The 19671-nt window shown below is 37.2% G+C and overlaps 1 protein-coding gene across 3 annotated transcripts in view; it reads right to left on the minus strand.

Moving 5' to 3' along the window:
• LOC149568450 (sec34-like family protein) overlaps window positions 1–19671 on the minus strand; it is a 210024-nt gene that overhangs the window by 53964 nt on the left and 136389 nt on the right. For all 3 annotated transcript variants that reach the window (XM_089821373.1, XM_089821374.1, XM_089821375.1), the window contains 2 exons: window positions 17726–17842; window positions 17584–17616 (listed from right to left, as the gene is read on the minus strand). In XM_089821373.1, the coding sequence (XP_089677499.1) occupies window positions 17584–17616; window positions 17726–17842 (150 nt within the window). The remainder of the gene's footprint in view (window positions 1–17583; window positions 17617–17725; window positions 17843–19671) is intronic.

A 19671-nucleotide genomic window follows, 5' to 3' on the forward strand; every position in this document is an offset into this window, starting at 1 on the left:
GCTAGATTCTGGATCACCTCATTTTGGGGTACATCTGAATAGCACTACATTGGGTGGTATCAGAGCTGGTTTTCCTGTGTGTGTGGACAGATCGCCGAAGCTGAGGCAATTTGCACCAGAACTTGCAGAGAAGGTTAATCTTGTGGAGCTGATTGATCTTCTGGATTGGTAGATCTATTGCTTTGGGTTTGTGAATATTTTGGGAGATGCCTCCAAGAAGATTGGACCCTAGGGCAATTGATGATCTTAGTGATGTTATGGAAGAAAGGATCTCAGAGAAGATTAGAGCAGAATTCAAGTCTGAGATTGCATTGATGAAGAGTGCTATGATTGCTGAAATTGGAAGTGCTTTAGGTGATGTACCTAGGCATGTGGGTACTAAAGGAAGTTATGAGGAAGTTGTTGAAGACTTTGAAGTTGTTGGATCTAGTGGTGAGGATAGAATTGATTGCATGGAGAGACCTATTGGAACTAGGGCTGGTTAGTTTGCTAGACCTGGATCTCAGTTGAAGCTAAAGCATAAGATGGAGGTTTCTAATTTCTCAAGTACTTTAACTCCTAAAGACCTGATTGATTGCATTGGTGAATTGGAAGACTACTTTGAGCTTGAGGATATTGAAGATCCACTAAGAGTGAGGTTGGCACCAACTAAGTTGAAAGGACATGTTGCTCTTTGGTGGAAGGAATTGCATAGAGACAAAGAAGAAGGTGAAATGAATATCTCTAGAGGGAGATTGATGGTGACTAAGTTGAAGGCTAAGTTCATTCTTGTTGATTATGAACTTGAGTTGTTTAAAAGGTTGCAGAATCTGAAACAGAAAGATATGATTGTGAAAGATTATACCGAGGAGTTCTACAAGTTGACTATTTGGTCTGGTCATGAAGAGTTGTCAAAGGAAAAGGTAGCTTGGTACATTAATGGTTTGAGATTCAATTTTCAGGATGAGGTTGGTATGCTGAATATTTCTTCGGTTGAGGATGCTTATCAGTATGCCCTGAAGGCAGAAGATAAATTGAAAAGGAAAAATCAAGGTAATGCTAGAGGGAAGGAGAAGCAGGATAGCTTGGCACAAGCTAAACCGAGTGCTGAAAGTGAACCAAAATCTGTTGATCAGAAAAGGAGGACAGGTAGAGGTGAGTTCAGAGGTAATTGTTTCAAATGTGGGAAAGAAGGGCATAGATCTTTTGAATGTCCACTTGGTAGGACAACCGCTATTGTGAATGAGGTTGTAGTCCAGGACAGTCAGTTGGAGCAAGGAGAAGGTTTCTTGGCTCGGCGAGTGATAGTTGGTCAAAGGACATTGGATTCTTGTCAGAGGGCTAGTTTGTTCAGAAATTGTTGTAAGCTTGGTGGTAAAGTCTGCAAGGTGATTGTGGATGGTGGTAGTGTGGATAACCTTGTTGTTGAGGAGATGGTTCAAAAACTTGGTTTCAAGAGAATGAGACATCCTTATCCTTATAGGATTGGTTGGTTGCAAGGTGAACATGGTTTGGAAGTGAGGGAGCAATGCCTAGTTGATTTCCAAATTAGGCAGTATAAGGATCAAGTGTTGTTTGATATTGTGGATTTGAATAGTTTTCATGTGTTACTTGGTAGACCTTGGCAGTGTGATTGTAGAGTTTTGCATGATTGTGTCAAGAATGTGTTTATTGTTGAGAAAGGTGGCAGGAAGTTTTCTCTGATTCCTTCATAGAATGAAGAACTTGGTAGGAGGAACTTGAGTATTCGTAGTCGAGTTGAGTTGGCAAATTCTGAGAAAGCTGCAGATCAGCATGGAAGGCAGACTTGTAGCACACCAAAGATGGATATGAAGAAGTAGAAGAACAAAGGAAAGAGTGTACAAGTTGAGGACTTGGAGGATATGTATGTGAAGAACCAGTTTGGGATTTATGTGTTGAATTCCATAAGATGTTCTTCCAACTACTGAGAACTATAGTTACGGGACTCGAACTCGCCTCTGACTCGGAAAGTCAAAATCCGACTTGGACTCGAACTCGGACTAGGCGACCGGACTAGGCAAGGACTCGGCAGGTACTCGAAAAATTGAAAAACACATGAAATTCAATGATTTTTAAGGATTTTAAGATTGTTTCATGCATCTTTCAATCAATTAACATCAAATACACAATAATTGAGATAAGTAGAAGTTGCTTAATACACACAATTTTGCATAGATCACATAAGTATAAAAGTGAATTTCTGAAGGAAAAAAACTGAATAACACAATATAAAGTTATTGAGTATTAACTTAAAGTAATAAACATAGTGTCACTGCAATGTCAAAGACTCAAATGTCTACAATATTCATAGATTGCAAAATCCATGGTATCAAAAGTTCAAAACATATATCAAAATAACAACTAGAAGACTAAGGCTCATAGCAGTCTATGTCCTACGAGTGTGCCTAAGATAAGTCATGGAAGACTATAGAGCCATCCTCTCCCTGTGGCTGAGGCTGAACCTCATCTTCCTCCTCATAACCATCATCATCCTCATCCTCACCCACATAATCCTCATCATCAGGCTTGGATCCATCACTCCTAGCCTTAGGGTCCTACACTCTGTCTCCTCATGCTCTAGCCTCCTCAACTATCGTCGCTATTGCCACAGCCTCTCAATCCACCTAATCCACCCACTCCACATCTTCGTCACTGAAGACAAGATCAACAATTCTTGTGTTCCACTCTGCATGTGGATCAACATTCTCTAATACAATCGGTGATGTATCGGTGCCTAGGATCTGTCTATGGCGAACGCGAAGGTTGTAGTGAACAAAGACAAGATCATTCAATTTTTTCACTGCCAACCTATTGCGCTTCTTTGAGTGTATGTGCTCAAATAGACTCCAATTAAGTTCGCATCCTGATCCATTAGATGGCTGGCTTAAGATGCGAATTGCAATCTTCTATAAATTTGGCACCTTTGTGCCAAACATCTCCCACCATTAATTAAGATGAATAAGCATAGATTGATACTCTATATCTATTTGAATCTTCTAAGCATGTGGTATCATCGAACACATGATACTATGTCATATTACTATACCTGTGATATGACTTATCACTTATACTTGTGATAAAAGTATTGCATAAAATGCAATATACAAGATAAAACCCAAAGAGTGATTAAACTCTCATTTTATCCAAGTTGTGACTCACACGTACTGACAAACCTATATCACAATATGGTTGTGAGTTAAGATCCGCCAATTCAAAGAATAAAGTCTAGAGAATAATTAAATTCTTCCTTTATCCAAGTTGTGATTCATAGGCATAGAAATGTCTACATCATAATGTGATCTTGAACTCATTCAGATCTGACAGTAGTTCTCTATTGTTTAGTACATTATCTCAAAGATTGTCATCTCTCATAATGTTTTTTATAAGTGTTCATTATCTCAGAGATCATCACCTCTTAGATAATGAATACAAATGGTGAAGCCCATGATAGTCAATAGCCTGACAAGAATAATTTTAACTCAAAATTATTTCATTAATAATTAAAGAACACAACTGTATTATAATTCAACCATACCAAGTCTTTTCTTTAAGTGATCTATCTTCACTCGAGAGAGAGGTTTGGTAAGAATATTTATTTTCTGATCTACAATGCAAATGTACTCGTAACTTTATAGTATTCCTATCTACCATATCTCTTACATAATGGTAAGGAATTTCAATATGCTTGGACCTATCATGAAAAATTGGATTAAAAAAAAGCTTGATGGAACTTTGATTATCACAGTGAATAATAGTAGGATTCATAGGTTGACCAAATAATCCCACAAGTAACTTTCTAGGCCACACTGCTTCCTGAGAGGCCATTACTACTGCAATGTATTCAACTTTTGTGGAACTCTGTGCTACTGATGTCTACTTTCTGCATATCCAAGATATCATCACTAAGCCTAAACTGAAACAGGGTCCTAAAATGTTTTTCCTATCAGTAACACTTCCAGCCCAATCTGAGTCTATGTACCCATATAAGTCCAAGGCAACTTTCTCATACTTGAGCCCAAGGTTAAGAGTACCTTGTATCTCATGATGTGTTTGACTACAACTACTTGAATCTCCTTTGGGTCACACATAAATTGACTTAAAGCATTAAAAGTGTAGCAAATATCAGGTCTTGTATTTACCAAATACATAAGAGACCCAATCATCTATAAAGAGTAAAATCTATGGAGGGTGATTCTGTTACTACTTCTTTGAGTTTGTGTAGATTAGTCTCCATAGGAGATGACATAGGTCTACAGTTCCACATTCCAAATCTCTTCAAGATGTCTAATGTATACTTTCCTTGATTAAGTATGATGTTGTCAGAGTTTTTCCATACTTCCAGTCTTAGAAAGTAATAAAGGAGTTCTAAATCTTTCATTTCAAATTCTTTGATTAGATATTTCTTGCATTGATCTATAAGATGATCATTAACTGTTATTAGTAAATCATCAACATATAGTATCAAAATTATCATATCATCTTTATCTTTATTATAATAGAGATCTGGATCAGCTTCATTCTTGAAGAATCCTTAACATGAGAGGTAGTTATCAATTCTTTCATACCATGCCCTTGGAGCCTATTTAAGCCCATAGAGAGCTATCTTGAGCCTACAACAAATACTCTAGGGTTATGAGTTTCAAATCCTCCAGGTTGTTCCAAATATACCTCTTTTGTAATCTTTCCATTCAAAAATGTTGTTTTCACATCCATCTGATGTACTTTCCATCCCTTTGATGCTGAAATAGCTAGCACTGCTCTTACAAAGGTGTATCTGGCAACTCAAGCAAAGGTTTCTTCATAATCAATTCCCTCCTGAGAGAATCCTCTGGCTACGAATCTTGCTTTATATTTTTCAATGCTACCGTCAACAGCATGCTTGATTTTAAATATCCACTTAGAAGAAACAAAAGATTTTCCTTCAGGTCTTTGAACAATTTCCCAAACATCATTCTTAATAATAGATTGGTATTCTTCCGTCATAGCATCCTTCCAAGCTATATGTTTAATAGTATCTGAAACATTGGTTGGTTCTAATTTAGATAAATCACTCATGTTTGCTGCATAACTAGAAATTTTTTTGGGACTTTTGCCTTCTTTGAAGGTTCCAGATGGTGCAGCGAAGTATTGTGCTTCCTCTACAGTCTCAATAGCCCAAAGTGGTCTTTTCTTAGGATTTTGAGTTTCCTCAAGATTAAGATTTTGAATTTCTTCAATTTTGATTTTGAAACTCAGATTCGTGATATTCTTCAAAATTAGGGATGTGTAGGATAAAGGCTCTTTTGAATGTTAAATCTTCTTCAAATATTACATCCCTACTAAGTTCAATGTTTTTCTGACCAGGTATGAAAACTCTATATGCCTTAGATGTTTCAATATACCTGACAAAAATACCTTTCCTCCTAGAGAGTTCTAACTTAGTTCTCTTTTCTTTTGGAACATGTATGTACACTAGGCACCCAAATATCCTAAGATGGCTTATATTTGGTTTAACCTAAGGGAAAACTTCTTCAAGAGTTTTATCTCTAAGGTGGGAGTGAGGACTTTTGTTTTCGATATAGACAACAATATAAGAGGCTTCTGCCCAAAGATAATATTCTAAATTTTAATCAAATATCATATTCTTCCTTTCTGCTGCCCCATTTTGTTGTGGGTTATAAGGAACAGTATACTCCCTCTTAATTCTTGCTTCTTTACAAAAATCTTTAAACAAGTTTGAAGTATATTCCCCTCCATTATCAGTCCTAAGAGTTCTAATTTTGTGTCTTGATAAGTTTTTAGTTAAGGTTTTGAATTCTTTAAATCTCTTAAGGATTTCTTCTAATTCTTTATATTTTAAGAAGTAAATCCAAATTTTCTTAGAGAAATCATCTATAAAAATTATATAGTACAAAAATCCTCCAAGAGAAGGAACGGACATAGGTCCACATAAATCTGAGTGAACCAATTCCAAAACATTGTTAGTTTTCCTAGTGCTATCATGAAATGGACTTTTGGTATTCTTACCCAGAGCGCATCCTTTGCATATGCTTGAATGATCTTTATTCAACTTAGGTAAACCAGCAACCATCTTCTCCATAGTTGATATGGCTTTGAAGTTTAGATGTCCTAACCTTTTATGCCACATTTCGTTTATATCAATAGCTTCATGAATTAAGGCTTGAATAAGTTCTATGTTTAATTCATACAAGTATACCTTTCTTTGACCAATCAACTTTGATTTCATAAATGAAGAGTTCTTAGACCAAGTCATCACTTTACCGTCCATGAATGCAACATTATGTCCATCATCTTCAAGTGTTGTAACAGAGATTAGATTCATCTTTATTCCTGGTACATAGAGTACTCTTTTGAGATGGAGAGATATACCTGACTTCAATTTCAAGGTATAGTTCCCAATTCCTTTGACTGAATGATTGGAATTATCACCTATGGTAACTTCGCCATTTTCTTCTTCTGATATTGAGTCTGCTACTTATTTTTATCCTATAATGTGTCGAGATGACCCGCTATCAATTACCCATGTTACGCTTGATACTTAATTTGATAGTGCAAAATACAATACATGTTTCTCAAGATCATAGTTTTCTTCTTTCCAAATAATGTTTGTACAATTTACTTGCTGCTTTGAATTCCGAGAGCAATTAGATCTAATGTCCAAATTTTTCACATTTGAAGCATTTTACTTTGAATAAATCTTTGTTAGGTTTGTCATTTCTTTAATTACCCTTCTTCTTAAAGTGCTTCTTCTAACCTTTATAGGAATTTGTGTTGAGAACATGAAGTCCTTCATCTTCAATTTTCAATTTTCCTCCTTTCTTAAGTTTCCTAGATTCTTCTTGAAGGCAATCTCCTTTAAGTCTATTGAAGTCTAGGAGATTTTCTCTATCTCTTACTCTTTGTAAGAATGTTTCCCATGAATCTGGTAACCCATCTATAGCCATAAGTGTTAGCTCGTTGTCTTCAATTATGGTCCCTATATTTGCAAGTTCATCTCTTAGCTCGTTATCTTCAATTATGGTCCCTATACTTGCAAGTTCATCTCTTAGACTAGCCACCCTTAGGAGGTATGAATTCATAAATTCTCCTTTCGTTATCTATATATGATTTAGTTTCCTTTTTAGTGCAAGGGTTCTAGTTGCATTGATAACCTCATATGCATTTAATAATGCACTCATCATATTAAATGTAGTCTGATGTTTCATTAGCATAGGTACTATTTCATTTTCAACCTCATCTAATATGATTTGCATGGCTTTCCTGTTTCTTTTAATCGAAATAGTTTTATGAGGATCAGCATCAGGTCACTTGGATTCTTTATCCACAAACTGTATTACATCATTGTCTTCAAGAATCATCATAATTCTAAATTTTCAAGCAACGAAGTGTTCTTTTCCATCAAACCTATCTTCGGGTCTGATTGTGCTAGCCATTGAAGGTAGGAGTCTGCTAGGTATTTAAATCTGATTGTAAATTTGTAGAGCCTAGGTTCGACTACCAAAGCTCTAATACCATGTCAAGTTTCTACAAATTCTATACAACCAAACTTATATAATGTCTTTCTATGCTTGCTGAAAATGGTCTTGAATTTATCAAACCTGAATATGAAGTGTTATTTGAAGTATAATACTTATACCGCAATCGTTTTATACCTACTGCAAATCATATAAGGCTATAGATGCTAAAGGAGCAGACTTGTATTTTCTGTGTGTCCTCTATCCACACATATCCCTCTCTAGGTCGGCCTTTATTTCATTCCAAGAAATCGATGACTATTCAATGATGACAATTGGTTAGTAACTAAACTAACTTAGTTTATTAATTTAGTCATTAACAATACTGCCTCAAGGAGACGCTGATTATAATCAAAGGAAATAACAACTATAAAGGCTTGTTTTACCTAAGGGATTTCATGCATAAACTGATCTATTCGATATGGAAGTTCACATCAGTATATTATCAAAGTTGCATGATATAAAATTAACAAAGTCACTCTCTTTACACCCTCTCCTTCTAGAATTTTGTGCAAGACCATCCTCTACACTCCCTCTCATGACGTCTCCTAAGTGGGCTCTGTGGCAAACCCCAATAGTGTGTCATGCTCTTGAGTAGGCTCAAAGTCTATCTCCTCTAACTCCATAGGTGGCATGCATCTTGATGGTGAGCTCTCATCATCCTAACCGACTACCTCTTGTAAGGGTTGGTGGCTCGTTCCATGGAGAGGTGAGGGTGCCCTTAATCGGACTCATCAATGCCATATTATAACTAGCTTACTCATGAGTTGACATTTGTTTCCTCCTCCTCTAGCATCTCGCCACTCCCTACGGTCTACACCTCTACACAAGTCTCTCTCCTTTGTCTCTACCTATCCATTCTCTCCTTCCTATGGCTCAACGCCTGGTGACTCTATCTATCTACTCTCGCCAACCTCTTGTAGTATAGTCAACACCAATGAAGGTGGTGGTGCCATTGAAACGCACTCTGCAAGGGGTGCAGAAACTAACTCAATGTAAGGTGTTGAAACTCTTTGTCACCAAAGGCACTGCTGTCATGGGTGTGATGCTCACTAGTGTGCAGTTATGACCAAAGATTGGAATTATTGCAGAGGTCACCAATCTCACTAACACCGCTAGATTCAAGTGGGTAGTGTCTAATAATAAAGCTCATGTGAACAGAACTTGTGTAGCCATAGGTGTCAAAGTGACTATAGCAACTACTAGCTCAACAGGATTACCCCCGACCACTTGACTATGCCCCTTGTTTGAGGCACTAGAAATCTATGGCATCTCCTCTCGTCGACTGTCCACATCCCTTGACTTCAACTCAAATACAACTTGCCTTTGTCACATGATGGACAATTCACTAGATGTTAGGAGACCAGGTCTCACCTCCAATCGGTTGGCTGAAATTTGTGTGCATAAGGTGAGTACTCCCATCTGTCATGCGAATGAGCCGGGTTCAATCACCAACAATGGTGCCAAATGTTTACTACCTAAGGTAAAGGAAGTTTAATGCATGCTACTAAACAAAAGCGAACCGTCACGACCATAACTACCTACCCCTCAACCATGCTAACTATCAACAACATGATTAACATTAACAACATTTTAGACAACACATAGCATCATACCGAACAACAAAAAATTTTAAACCTACCTTGTTAGGCTGATCTATTAAGAAGAGATCTCTAATCGCCTCTGACCTTTTGTTAGTGTAGTTGATGTTGTTTTTTATATTCTTAGAGCTATTGATATTTGGCCTCCAATTAAAGGAATTGTCCTCCCTAATAAGGAGTTGATTAATTAGCAATTTGTGGATGATACTTCTATTTTTCTGGAACTCTCAGAGGTAAATTTTGATAACTTGATGTACAAACTGCACTTTTTTGTATTGCCTCTAGGACCAAGGTAGCTCCTCACAAGTCCACTACTTTGGATTCGATGGAAAATGCTCCTCTCTAGCTTTCTTTAAAAAGTTGGGGGTGGGTAGGCCCTCACACTATTGTTAGATGCTTGGGCATCCCTCTCTCTATTGAACCTCTATTAAGAATATGTGTCTATGGATTTTGTCTAAAATTGAACACAAACATCAAAAGTGGCAAACACACATACTTCCATTGGCTGGAAGGGTCCAAATTATCCAAAAGTGTTGGCATCTCATGCAATTTATTACTCCTCTGCTTGGCTATTGCAAATTATCAGTTCAATGTGTTTGAAAAGACTCTAGATTTTTTATGGTCAAATGAGATGGGTAAGAAAAATAGACATTATGTCATTTGGGACTGGTGTTGGAGACCTAAAAGTCTTGGTGGTTTAGCTCTCAAATATCTTAAAACTCATGGAGTAGCTCTGGCTGCTAAATAGGTTCTCAAAACTTTAGGTGGAAATGAACTTGTTGGGACTCAAAATTGAAGCCATGATTTTGAGCACCATTCTAAAAACCAAGTCAAATTAAGCCTCTATAAGCGTTTTACATGCATGTGTACTCAGCCATCATTTTGAGGCCTATGACATGTTTCAAGTGTTTAGCACCATTCATTCAATATATGCATGTGTCCCATAATGATAAGTTGTCATTCTGAGTCATTCTGTGAAGCTTCATTTTGAGCATTGTTCAAATCTGCATTTTTGCATAGTGTCAAAGAGCAATAGGAAGCCTAGTTTGCAATTGAATATCTTGCCCCCAGACTTGCCACTTTGGGAATGCTTAGTATGCACCCTAGCGATCCTATGCTTCAGATTTCGAATCGTTTCGATATGTTTTAACCAGGTTTTGAATCCCTTAAAATTGGTTGTTTATTGTTGTCATGCTAATAGGTATTGTTCAGAGTTCTGGGAAGCCCTATTTGACCAGTTATAACTTTGACCAAGTTGACCCTAATTGAAGAAATTATTTTTGCATTATATTCTAGGGGTCAGAGACATGCTATGTTCCAGGTTTGAGCCTATGATGAATCTGTTTGACTAGTTTTCAAATGCGATTCCAAATGCAATTTCTAAAGTTTTACTGATAAGTGAAAGTGCAAATTGATCGGTAGCCCTATTCGAGATGTTATAACTTTAAAACTGTGATAAATGAGACCAAATGGATTGTGCCACTATTTTCTACTCTTAAAATACTATGTGTGTCAATTTTTAAGTCTTGACTAATCCGTCTACACACTTTCTCAGGTCTATTTCATTTGTGAAAATCATTATTCTGCTAGTGTTTCCAGTTTTGCAATTTTGAGAACCCAACTTTGACTACTTGCCAAATTTACCCAAATATTCGTCATGAGCCCAAATTACAAACTTATACTCTCCATGTAACATGAAACCAATGCTTCAAATTTTGTATTCCCAAGTGTCCATTTGACCTATTTTCAAAGCCAAATCCGAATGCATTTTGTTGTTTTCTGACATGTCTAATTGCACGCAGTTTGAAGTCGACAATTTTTGCAGTCAATATCTTTTATCAGGATATCGTCATGAAGCAAAATCTGACAGGGTGAAAGTGTGTGGACTAGAGAATATGAATTCAAAGTTCTGGGGCTTAATCAAGTGATTTGGATAGTTTTCAAGGCTGACTTAGAGTCCTCTTGGCACAAAGTGGACAGTGTTCAAAAATGAATGAAGTGTGAGTTCTAAATGATGCATCAGTGATTGAGTTCAAATCCAATCAGTATCAAGTATTCATTGTCAGGTATTCATTAGATTAGTTTTAGATTTCAGGTGTTTGAGTTCAAAACCTTTCTAGCTGGGCCCACTTTTGGACCTAACTAATCTTCATCAGGCTAATAGCACATTGGGATTGAAGATGTTGAAAAGAAGTTATAATAATTCTAATCATCATGATTACTTGGCATGTGTATATATCACTTCAAGAGCAATTGGATATGTAAATTGTAAACATAGTAAGAAAGGGAGAAAGGGAATTGGATCAATTGATGAAGATGATACTAGGAGCTTAGCATTTATCAAAAAAGGGGGGAATTTATTTCAACTGAGGCAACCACGTAAGAATTCTTGCCTTTGGAACATGGTGAAAGCTTTTTCCCACTTTTCTTTAAGGGCAAAGGATAAGTTGTGGATACATTAATAGTGCACTGGAATATCCATTTTTAATAATGAAATAAGATTTTTTTCATTTTAATTCAATAGCGCGTTGTGGTATAGATTTCCCACTTCCACAGCTTGGACACTAAACACCTTTGAGCCTATTTACTAAAACAAGATAGTGTCAAGTTTGAAAATACATTGGTGAAGGAGATTACAAGAATGTACAATTCATATGCATCTTATACTGGTGGATACTCGTTGATGGCTAGTTTTCCCCTTGCTCTTTTTGATAAAGATACACAAGCATTATATTTTGAGACATGATCTTGTGCTAAAGCGTCCCTTTCTTGACCGAGTTTTATATGAAGACAAGCACCATTTCATATTACATTTGGAAGCTTTTGAATGTGTAAGGCCACATTGGGAGGAACGGATGTAAAACTTATTAAAACCATTGCTATCGATGAGTATAGTGAATACATTGAAAGCATCTGCAAGAAATTTACGGTCTCCTCCATCATATTCTCCTCTCAATCTGCGCTCGAGGACATGAAGAAAACTTGGTGGATGGTTTGGCTTGTCTTTCACTCAAGGATTCAGATTCATTATTTGCAAATATGCTTTCCTCTCAGTTTGATATGTTTTAGTAGCCACACTACTTTGTATGTAGGAGTGGGCCAATGTGCGATGACAAGACTCGTATAGTAGGGCATAAATATGGAATACACTAATCAAAGCCCAAAGCAATTGCTAGTCTAAAATGATTCTTTTACCCATCATGAATGAGGAAATCATCATTCTTGTTGCGGTTGTAAGTTGCCAACTTGGGCTCGCTGGTGTTACCCCTTCTCTTTATTGAACATCCACTCAACATTTCAAATTTGCTAACACATCGCTGGTGAGGGCGGGACTATTGCTGACTTGCCCAGCTCTATTGGGTTTGTACGCAATGATAATGCCCTAGTTTCTCATGATGAGGCTCTTGCAAGGGTTTGTTCTTGTGGAGTTTCTTCCTGTGTGGATGCCCCTATTTCTGCGGGCTTGGCATTGGTGGCAAGGATGTTGTGTTAACATCTAAGTCTATAGGTGGTTTAGTGACCAATACACCAGTCGTGTTACACAATGTTGCAAGAAAAAAGCTTAATTGATTAAATCTTGATCAAACTACCATATGTCGTTGAGTCCTATGCAAGAATTTGGAGCTCGACCATGCAAAATGAGGAGACTATGTTAAGGGAGGCAACACTTTGGCCAACGTTGGCATAGTAAATACAAGAATAGAGATGAAGATGCACATTAATATACTTGCCGTCAAGTTTGCTCATCAAGATAATAAAGTTTGAATGGTGTTCCAATGCATAGGTGAATGCGCAACTCAAACAGAATGTAAATCAATAAAAAAGGAGCAAAGTTAGTTTAGATATCCATGTGCAAATTGTCCTATTCTAAATCGTAGGCAAAGAGTTCGTCCTTTGTATCAAAGGCTTGTTGGTTTATCCCACGTGCATTGCATGGGATCATTGCAATGTCTTCTTATATGTGAGCACTCTGATATGAAATGTCTTAAAGCTATGTGCTTTTTGACAAGAAGCTCTCAAAGCGTGGGACCCAAGCCAACTAGTGGGTGCCAAGGTGGAGAATTTTGACCAACCAGATGTAGACCGAGAAGATGGCATAGCATACCAGTTCAACCAATGAGGACCTAACATGTGGCAACCCGAGATCCAATGGCAAGATGACACCTGGCATGCACTTCGAGACTGGCACGAATCCCAACACAGATGACATGGCGAAACAAGATATATGGCAAGACATCACATTCTCACAAAATACGTGGCAGCTGGTGACTATTCATGTGATATAGTGACAGGACGCCACATGGCAAGACCAGTGATGTGGCACAGGTGAGTGGCGTACAAAATGAGGCAATGACGTAGATCAAGGGTACCACATGTTGCGATGACATGGCAGGATGCTGACGAGGCAAGCAACATAGCGACAGATCGACACATGGTGGAAGATGTTGATGTGACAGATTTGAAATGGGCACACTAGATTGCACCACGTGGCGCAAAACAACGGTTGTCATGACGTTGCCATGAGAAGATGCAAGTCGGTTAAGCAAAGCGACATGGAGACCCAATCAGAGGCCGCTACATGGCAATAGGCTTGGTTAGAGGTGGCGATCTGTCGACCAATCAGGTGGTGCCACATGGCACCTAGGTGGCGGAGTTGTCCAGAAGGTGCTGATAGGGAAATGTGAACCAACTGAAGCGTGACATGTGTCACGGGTCCAATCAAGTTAGGTTTGACCCAAAATCAAAAGGAAGGAAATTCGAAAGTTTAATAAAATTATTTTTTTATTATTTTTTCTGATGAACATGACCCCTTTTAAATCAAAGTTGGATTTTGTAATAAAGTTTGAACTTTGGGTAAAAGTTTAATATTTGCAAGAAATTAAATCGAAGATAAATCAGTCTTGAACCTGGTCTTCAAATGGTTGCCCCGAGCGTTTCTCTTAAGCATGTATAGGCTTATCATATATCAACAAAAATCTCTCGAAGTCTAGTTTCCAAATTTGTCATTTGTTTTTGCACAAGTATTAGTGGGTAAAAGTTATACTGAGTTTTGTCCGAGGTGCTCCTTATGCAATTGCATTCTAGTTCAAGCAGTTCAAATTGGGTTTATAGGAAAATGGTGAAATGGGTATGCACCAAATTTTGGAGAGGGTCTTAGCAGCAATATTATTTTGCCTCCAGAGTAGTCCGGTGTGGATTTTGGCAACATTTTATAGCAAATCTGGTAGTTTATCAAAAAGGGGGTTTTCTCATCAACCTGGGAGATATTTACAAGTTTGTTGAAAATAATGATGAGATTTGCTCCAATTTTCAGTTCTGGAGAGATGAAAGAGGTTTTGCAACAACATTGCAGGAAGATTCAAGTGGACAAGTGTCGATTCTAGGTCAGATCCGGGATTCTTTCCTCATCTATATCTTTCTTTCTTCTTTCATTATACAGGGTTGGTTCCAGTCTATTGAGCAGAGTTCTAGTTGTGATTCCACCATTCTTTCAGCATTTTCCCTCTTGTATGAACAGCAAGTAATGAAGTATATAGTTCTGATTTGTTAAGTGTTTTATGAGTCTTTCATGCATCTTGAATGTACTTGTTTCAAAAGAATGAATACAAAGAGCAGCAATTTATCTAGTTTCATTCTGATTCTTGTCTCCTTTCTCAGTTGTTTATAATATTTTGTGGTTTATGGACAAAGCACATGGATCCAAATGCATCTGACTTCAGGTTGTATGTCTTGATGTGATTTGCCTTTGATTCAAAGAATCATGTAAATGCTTGACACATTTTGACAAGATTGTGAGTTTCATAAGAAGGATGTCTAATAAGTATGAGATTCAGTATGAACATTGATGTCTGATTCACAAAGTGATAGGATAGATCACCAATACCTAATGCATGTTGTGATTTGTGGAATAAGGGCACTAATCAGCTACAGGATCAATTTAGATTGTTGTTGCAAATGGAGTTTTGCTGATTCAAATTCAAATATCAATCATCCATTTTCCCTTTTAGTTTAGGAGCTAAAAGGATACCCTCACTCAACTTGTGAATTTCATAGGTTTTGTAACTTACTATTGCATAAGTATAGGAAAAATAAGGGTTTAATTTGCTTTGTATAGATTCAGATGTATGCTTTGGAACTGGTACCATATGAACGAATCTAAAGGTCTACCCGCCCAGGTTTTGCAGAGCCTGAAGTAGGAGTTCAACCTTATAGTTGGCCCGGGTTCTTGACAAATTGTGTCCATCATAGGAGATAGCTGACCTTAGATGCAATCCTATCTTGGCTACCTGGTAATTAAAATCACTATTAAATCAAGAGCCAATAGAACCATGGAAAATTTTGGTGAGGAACAATATCTATCAGTCTATGATAGAAAAGGTAAACACTGGAAGGATGTCCCTATCTGTGATTTGGTCTTAGGAGATTTTGATTTAAAAATATTTGATTCCTCCATCTTTCAACCCCTTTGCAAGGCATATGGTGTCAAAAGAGGAGGCTTCTTTGTTGCAGAGAGGCTATTGGTAAATCCCCTGCCCATGTCGTTATTGATAAATCATTATGGTGGGGGTTTTCCCTCCACTCTTAACCCCTTGCCCTTGCACAATGTTGCGCTGCAAAAATTGGGAATGCCAAAGGGCTATCTTTGGTTAAACATCTTTTGGTTGACAACCATCTAGGTTCTTCAAAGCAGGTTAGTGAGAAATTTGGCTCTCTTTCCTCTCGGAAGAAAACATATACTCTGATCTCTAAAACAGCAGAGAATTTCTATCCAGGCAGAATTTATGATAGTGACTCATTTATTTATCAGTTGCAATGGAATAATGGTACTAAATTCTTTGATGTCTCTACTAAACAGCTCTGTAAAATGATGAAAGGTGACGTTTTGATTATTAATAGTATTAACTAGAGTTGGGGCCTTGACTGGTCTACTTCCTTAGCTTTGATCTTTTTTGCCATTCTTCTGTAGAATCTAAGAAAACCTGTCTTAGGTGGTGGCTTATTTTGAAAAAGTTGTCTGTTCGATCTGTTTTGTCCTCTATTGGTATTGAACCCCTATTGTCCTCTATTTGCAATTCCCCTGAAACTTTTGAGCATCTCTTCTTTGGTTGCAATTTTTCTGTTAAAATCTGGTCCTTATTTTTTGGGAGGTCAATCTCATGGGAAGGTCATGTTGATCTTTCATGGCATGAAGTCCTGGCTGGTTATGTTGAGTCTTTTGATTGCAAACTTAACAAGTTCTGGTTTACTTTATTCACAGAAGAGCTTTGGTATCTATGGAAAAAGAGGAATGAAGAAAACTTTCAAAACAGCAAGAGGGATCTTACTGAGTTTAAATTTAAACTCATTTTTTCACGTAACATCACAAGTTTCAGCTGTTCTTAAGATTGCAAAGGATCATTTTATGATACTAATCAGAGAAGGTGCTATGATCATCTATAAGAATGACATCTAGTCTGGACACTGCTTTGACACCTTTAAAGACACTTAACCAGAAGGAACTAGAGGCGCTGAATCAGTTCACCAAAGATAAAGGTATTGACATAAAGAAGGACAATGAGGCTATTAAAGAAAAGAGGGATCATGCTGGACCAAGCTGGGAGATCAGCCCATACACTCCACGGGGAGTGGATCCCCAGCAACAATATTGTTGCACTTGGGACACCCAACATTCTGTTTCTTTTCTATCTGCTACATATCTTGGTGATCATATTTTGAAAAGTGTTCCTGATATATCCGATGAAACAGTATTTTGATATATATGATGTAAATTTATGGTGGGCAGTCACTCAATCTCTCAAGGTTTGATAGTTAGAGGTACTGATTTGGTCTTTCAGGTTGACCCTTTTTGAGATATGATGTACTCCTCGTTCTTTTACTATCTTAATATAAAAACAGAATAAGGACCATTCTTAAGTTGTCCTGAAGGCCCCATACATACTGATTCCTAGAATATTCTGATGTATTTTCTTTATAGTCCCAACAGTCAATCAAGTGCCAGCAGCCTACCCCAAGAATGATTGAGCCTTTTTCTTTAAATTAGCTGCTGACTAACTTTAGCCAAGATCTTGAGACATTACATTCATGATACAGCAATTGTAGAGTGCGCTTTTCTATTTCACAATAACCTATGATGTGCATATAGGTTCAATTTTCACCATTTCTATCAATGCTTTCTAAATTGACAAAAATCCAACATATTGACCAACTAAAGCCTAAAATATAAAGCATGATCTGCATATAGGGTCAAATTTTGCCATGTCTATCAATGCTTTCTATATTGACAGAATTCCAAAATATTGACCAACTAAAGTTTAAAATATAGAGAATAAGCATTTCATTTAAAAGAGAATAAGGCAAGTCTGTTAGAATTTAATTTTTTAGCAGTGGCATTTTCAGTGCCCTGTGATTTGTGAAAATTCAAGCAAATTAGACAAAACGGTAGATCCCCAGATGCATATGTATCCCACCTGAATTGACAATGAACATACTCCCACGGAATCCTGAAGAGCCAACAAAATAAAAGTTAAAGATATTCCAACCTATATTTGACAATTGTCTAGAATTTTAAAGCGGGCATGTAAATTTGTTTCTGTGTTAGCAAGCACAAACCTGAGCTAGTCCTGTGAATACTGTGGGATCCAGACATCGATAAAGTTTAGAAAGACATGATAAAGTCTTCTCCAGTGGAGGATACAAAGTTTCAAAAGAATCTAAGTTATCAGCTACCTGGAATAATAAAATCCAAAAATTATCGAATTGAATTCGTCATTGCAGTTAAGAGATTTTCTATAATTATCAATAAGAGATTTTAAATTTATAACATATTTCTTGCTATTCATTAAATATGTCCTTCAATTCACAAAATCATGCAACAAGGAACTTTTGATAAGGGTAAATCATTGAGAGTAGAGATATCGAGTATGCATGTGTGTGCATTTAGCACTGATTTATTGTAATGTTTTTGGCACTAGAATGAAACAAGATGCCATAGAATTTTGAGATTATGGGAAAACATCCATCCACGCCATATAAATATATCAAGCAACTGCATTCATTAATTCATCATCATTTAAAAGATACTAATTTCCAGTGGTTTCATGAACAACTAATAAACAAACTGTATCCAAGTGTATGGCCTAAAGAGAGAACGAATCATTCCTTTCTTGCAAGTAAAGCAATAATTTATCTATGTACAGCTTCTTATGCCGAGACTTGTGTCATGTCCCCAGTTTCTGCCCTTCCTTAGTGACAACATTTCTAGCAGGGTTGATCTATTATATGGTTCCCATAGGCCAACAGAGCGTAGAGGGAACCAACCCAGGGGCTTTGAGAGTCATGCATGAGCTTCCCAAGTAGTTTGGAGCAATAGACAATAGTTTCCTACAATTTAGAAGGGATTCCTAATTTGTAGGGATTGACTAAGAGTGGTCTAGGAAGCATTTGGAGACCTCGGCGAACGTTTTGGAAACTTAGAGTGCATTTCCTATTTTTTATGAGGCATTCCTATTTTTTAGGAGGAACTCCCAGTTCAGTGACAGTTCTCTCAGAGGTGGACACAGTAGGGGAGAGTCATTGGGATTCAATTTTGGTTGATTGGGGTTGTCTCCTACTTTTTAGGAGCATCCCTAGATTTTAGGGATGAACTACCAGTTGACCCATCTTGTTCAGCATCAATCACAGACAGGTGTCAAGGTCAGATTCATGTTTGATTGGTCATTTTGGGCCTTTTGGGACCATTTGGGAAATATTTTAATATATTTAAATATTTCCTAAGTTGGTGATTAAATAAATTAAATAAGGTTAAGTTTTAGCCATTTTGGAGTAATAAGGGGTTTTTTGGCCTCATCTGGATGTGCATCCTATGGTGTGATAGCTCGTTGGAAAGGTCTCAAAATTCTCTAAATCTTTCTCTTTGGTCTCAGGGCATTTCGGTGAATGGAATTCTATCTATGAGGAAAAAGGTCATTTTCTAGTAACATGACTACTTTAAAATAAGAAATTATAACATTTTCACTACACAACACCACTTGGAGACACTTAGGGTTCGATTTGCAATTGAGAGGGGGTTATAAGGAGATGGAAGCTTCATTCTAAGATCATCTTTTACATATTGAAAAACTTGTTTTTGTGAATTGGCTCTGAGAGAGCAATTTTTCATCTGGGACGCAAACCCCAGGTTCTGGATTGGTTGGGACGTAGCCCTCAGCAATTATTGGCATTGGATTCTTCAGACAGTGTGCGTTGCTATCAGGGATAGAGTACACCATTATTTATTATGGATTCAGGTTGCAGATTTATGGTTTCAGCGTTACAGATTGATTCTTTCAGCTGGGACGTGATTCCTTGCAGTCTTACGGCTGCCATTTGCAGCAGTTTGGCATCATTGTTGGATGTAAGCTCCTTGGAACTGCATTGGATTTATTATTTGGCTTTATAAATCAGAAATCTGCATGGTACGATTTATAGCAATTCTGATTTGGCCCTATGTTCTTATTTATTTTCAGTCTCCTCTCATGTTTATTGTTCATTATTCATTACTATTGTGAAAACTATCA

Source organism: Cupressus sempervirens, chromosome 3 (genome assembly GCF_028749045.1).
Source record: "Cupressus sempervirens isolate cs-2001-9-10 chromosome 3, ASM2874904v1, whole genome shotgun sequence".
NCBI lineage: Eukaryota > Viridiplantae > Streptophyta > Pinopsida > Cupressales > Cupressaceae > Cupressus > Cupressus sempervirens.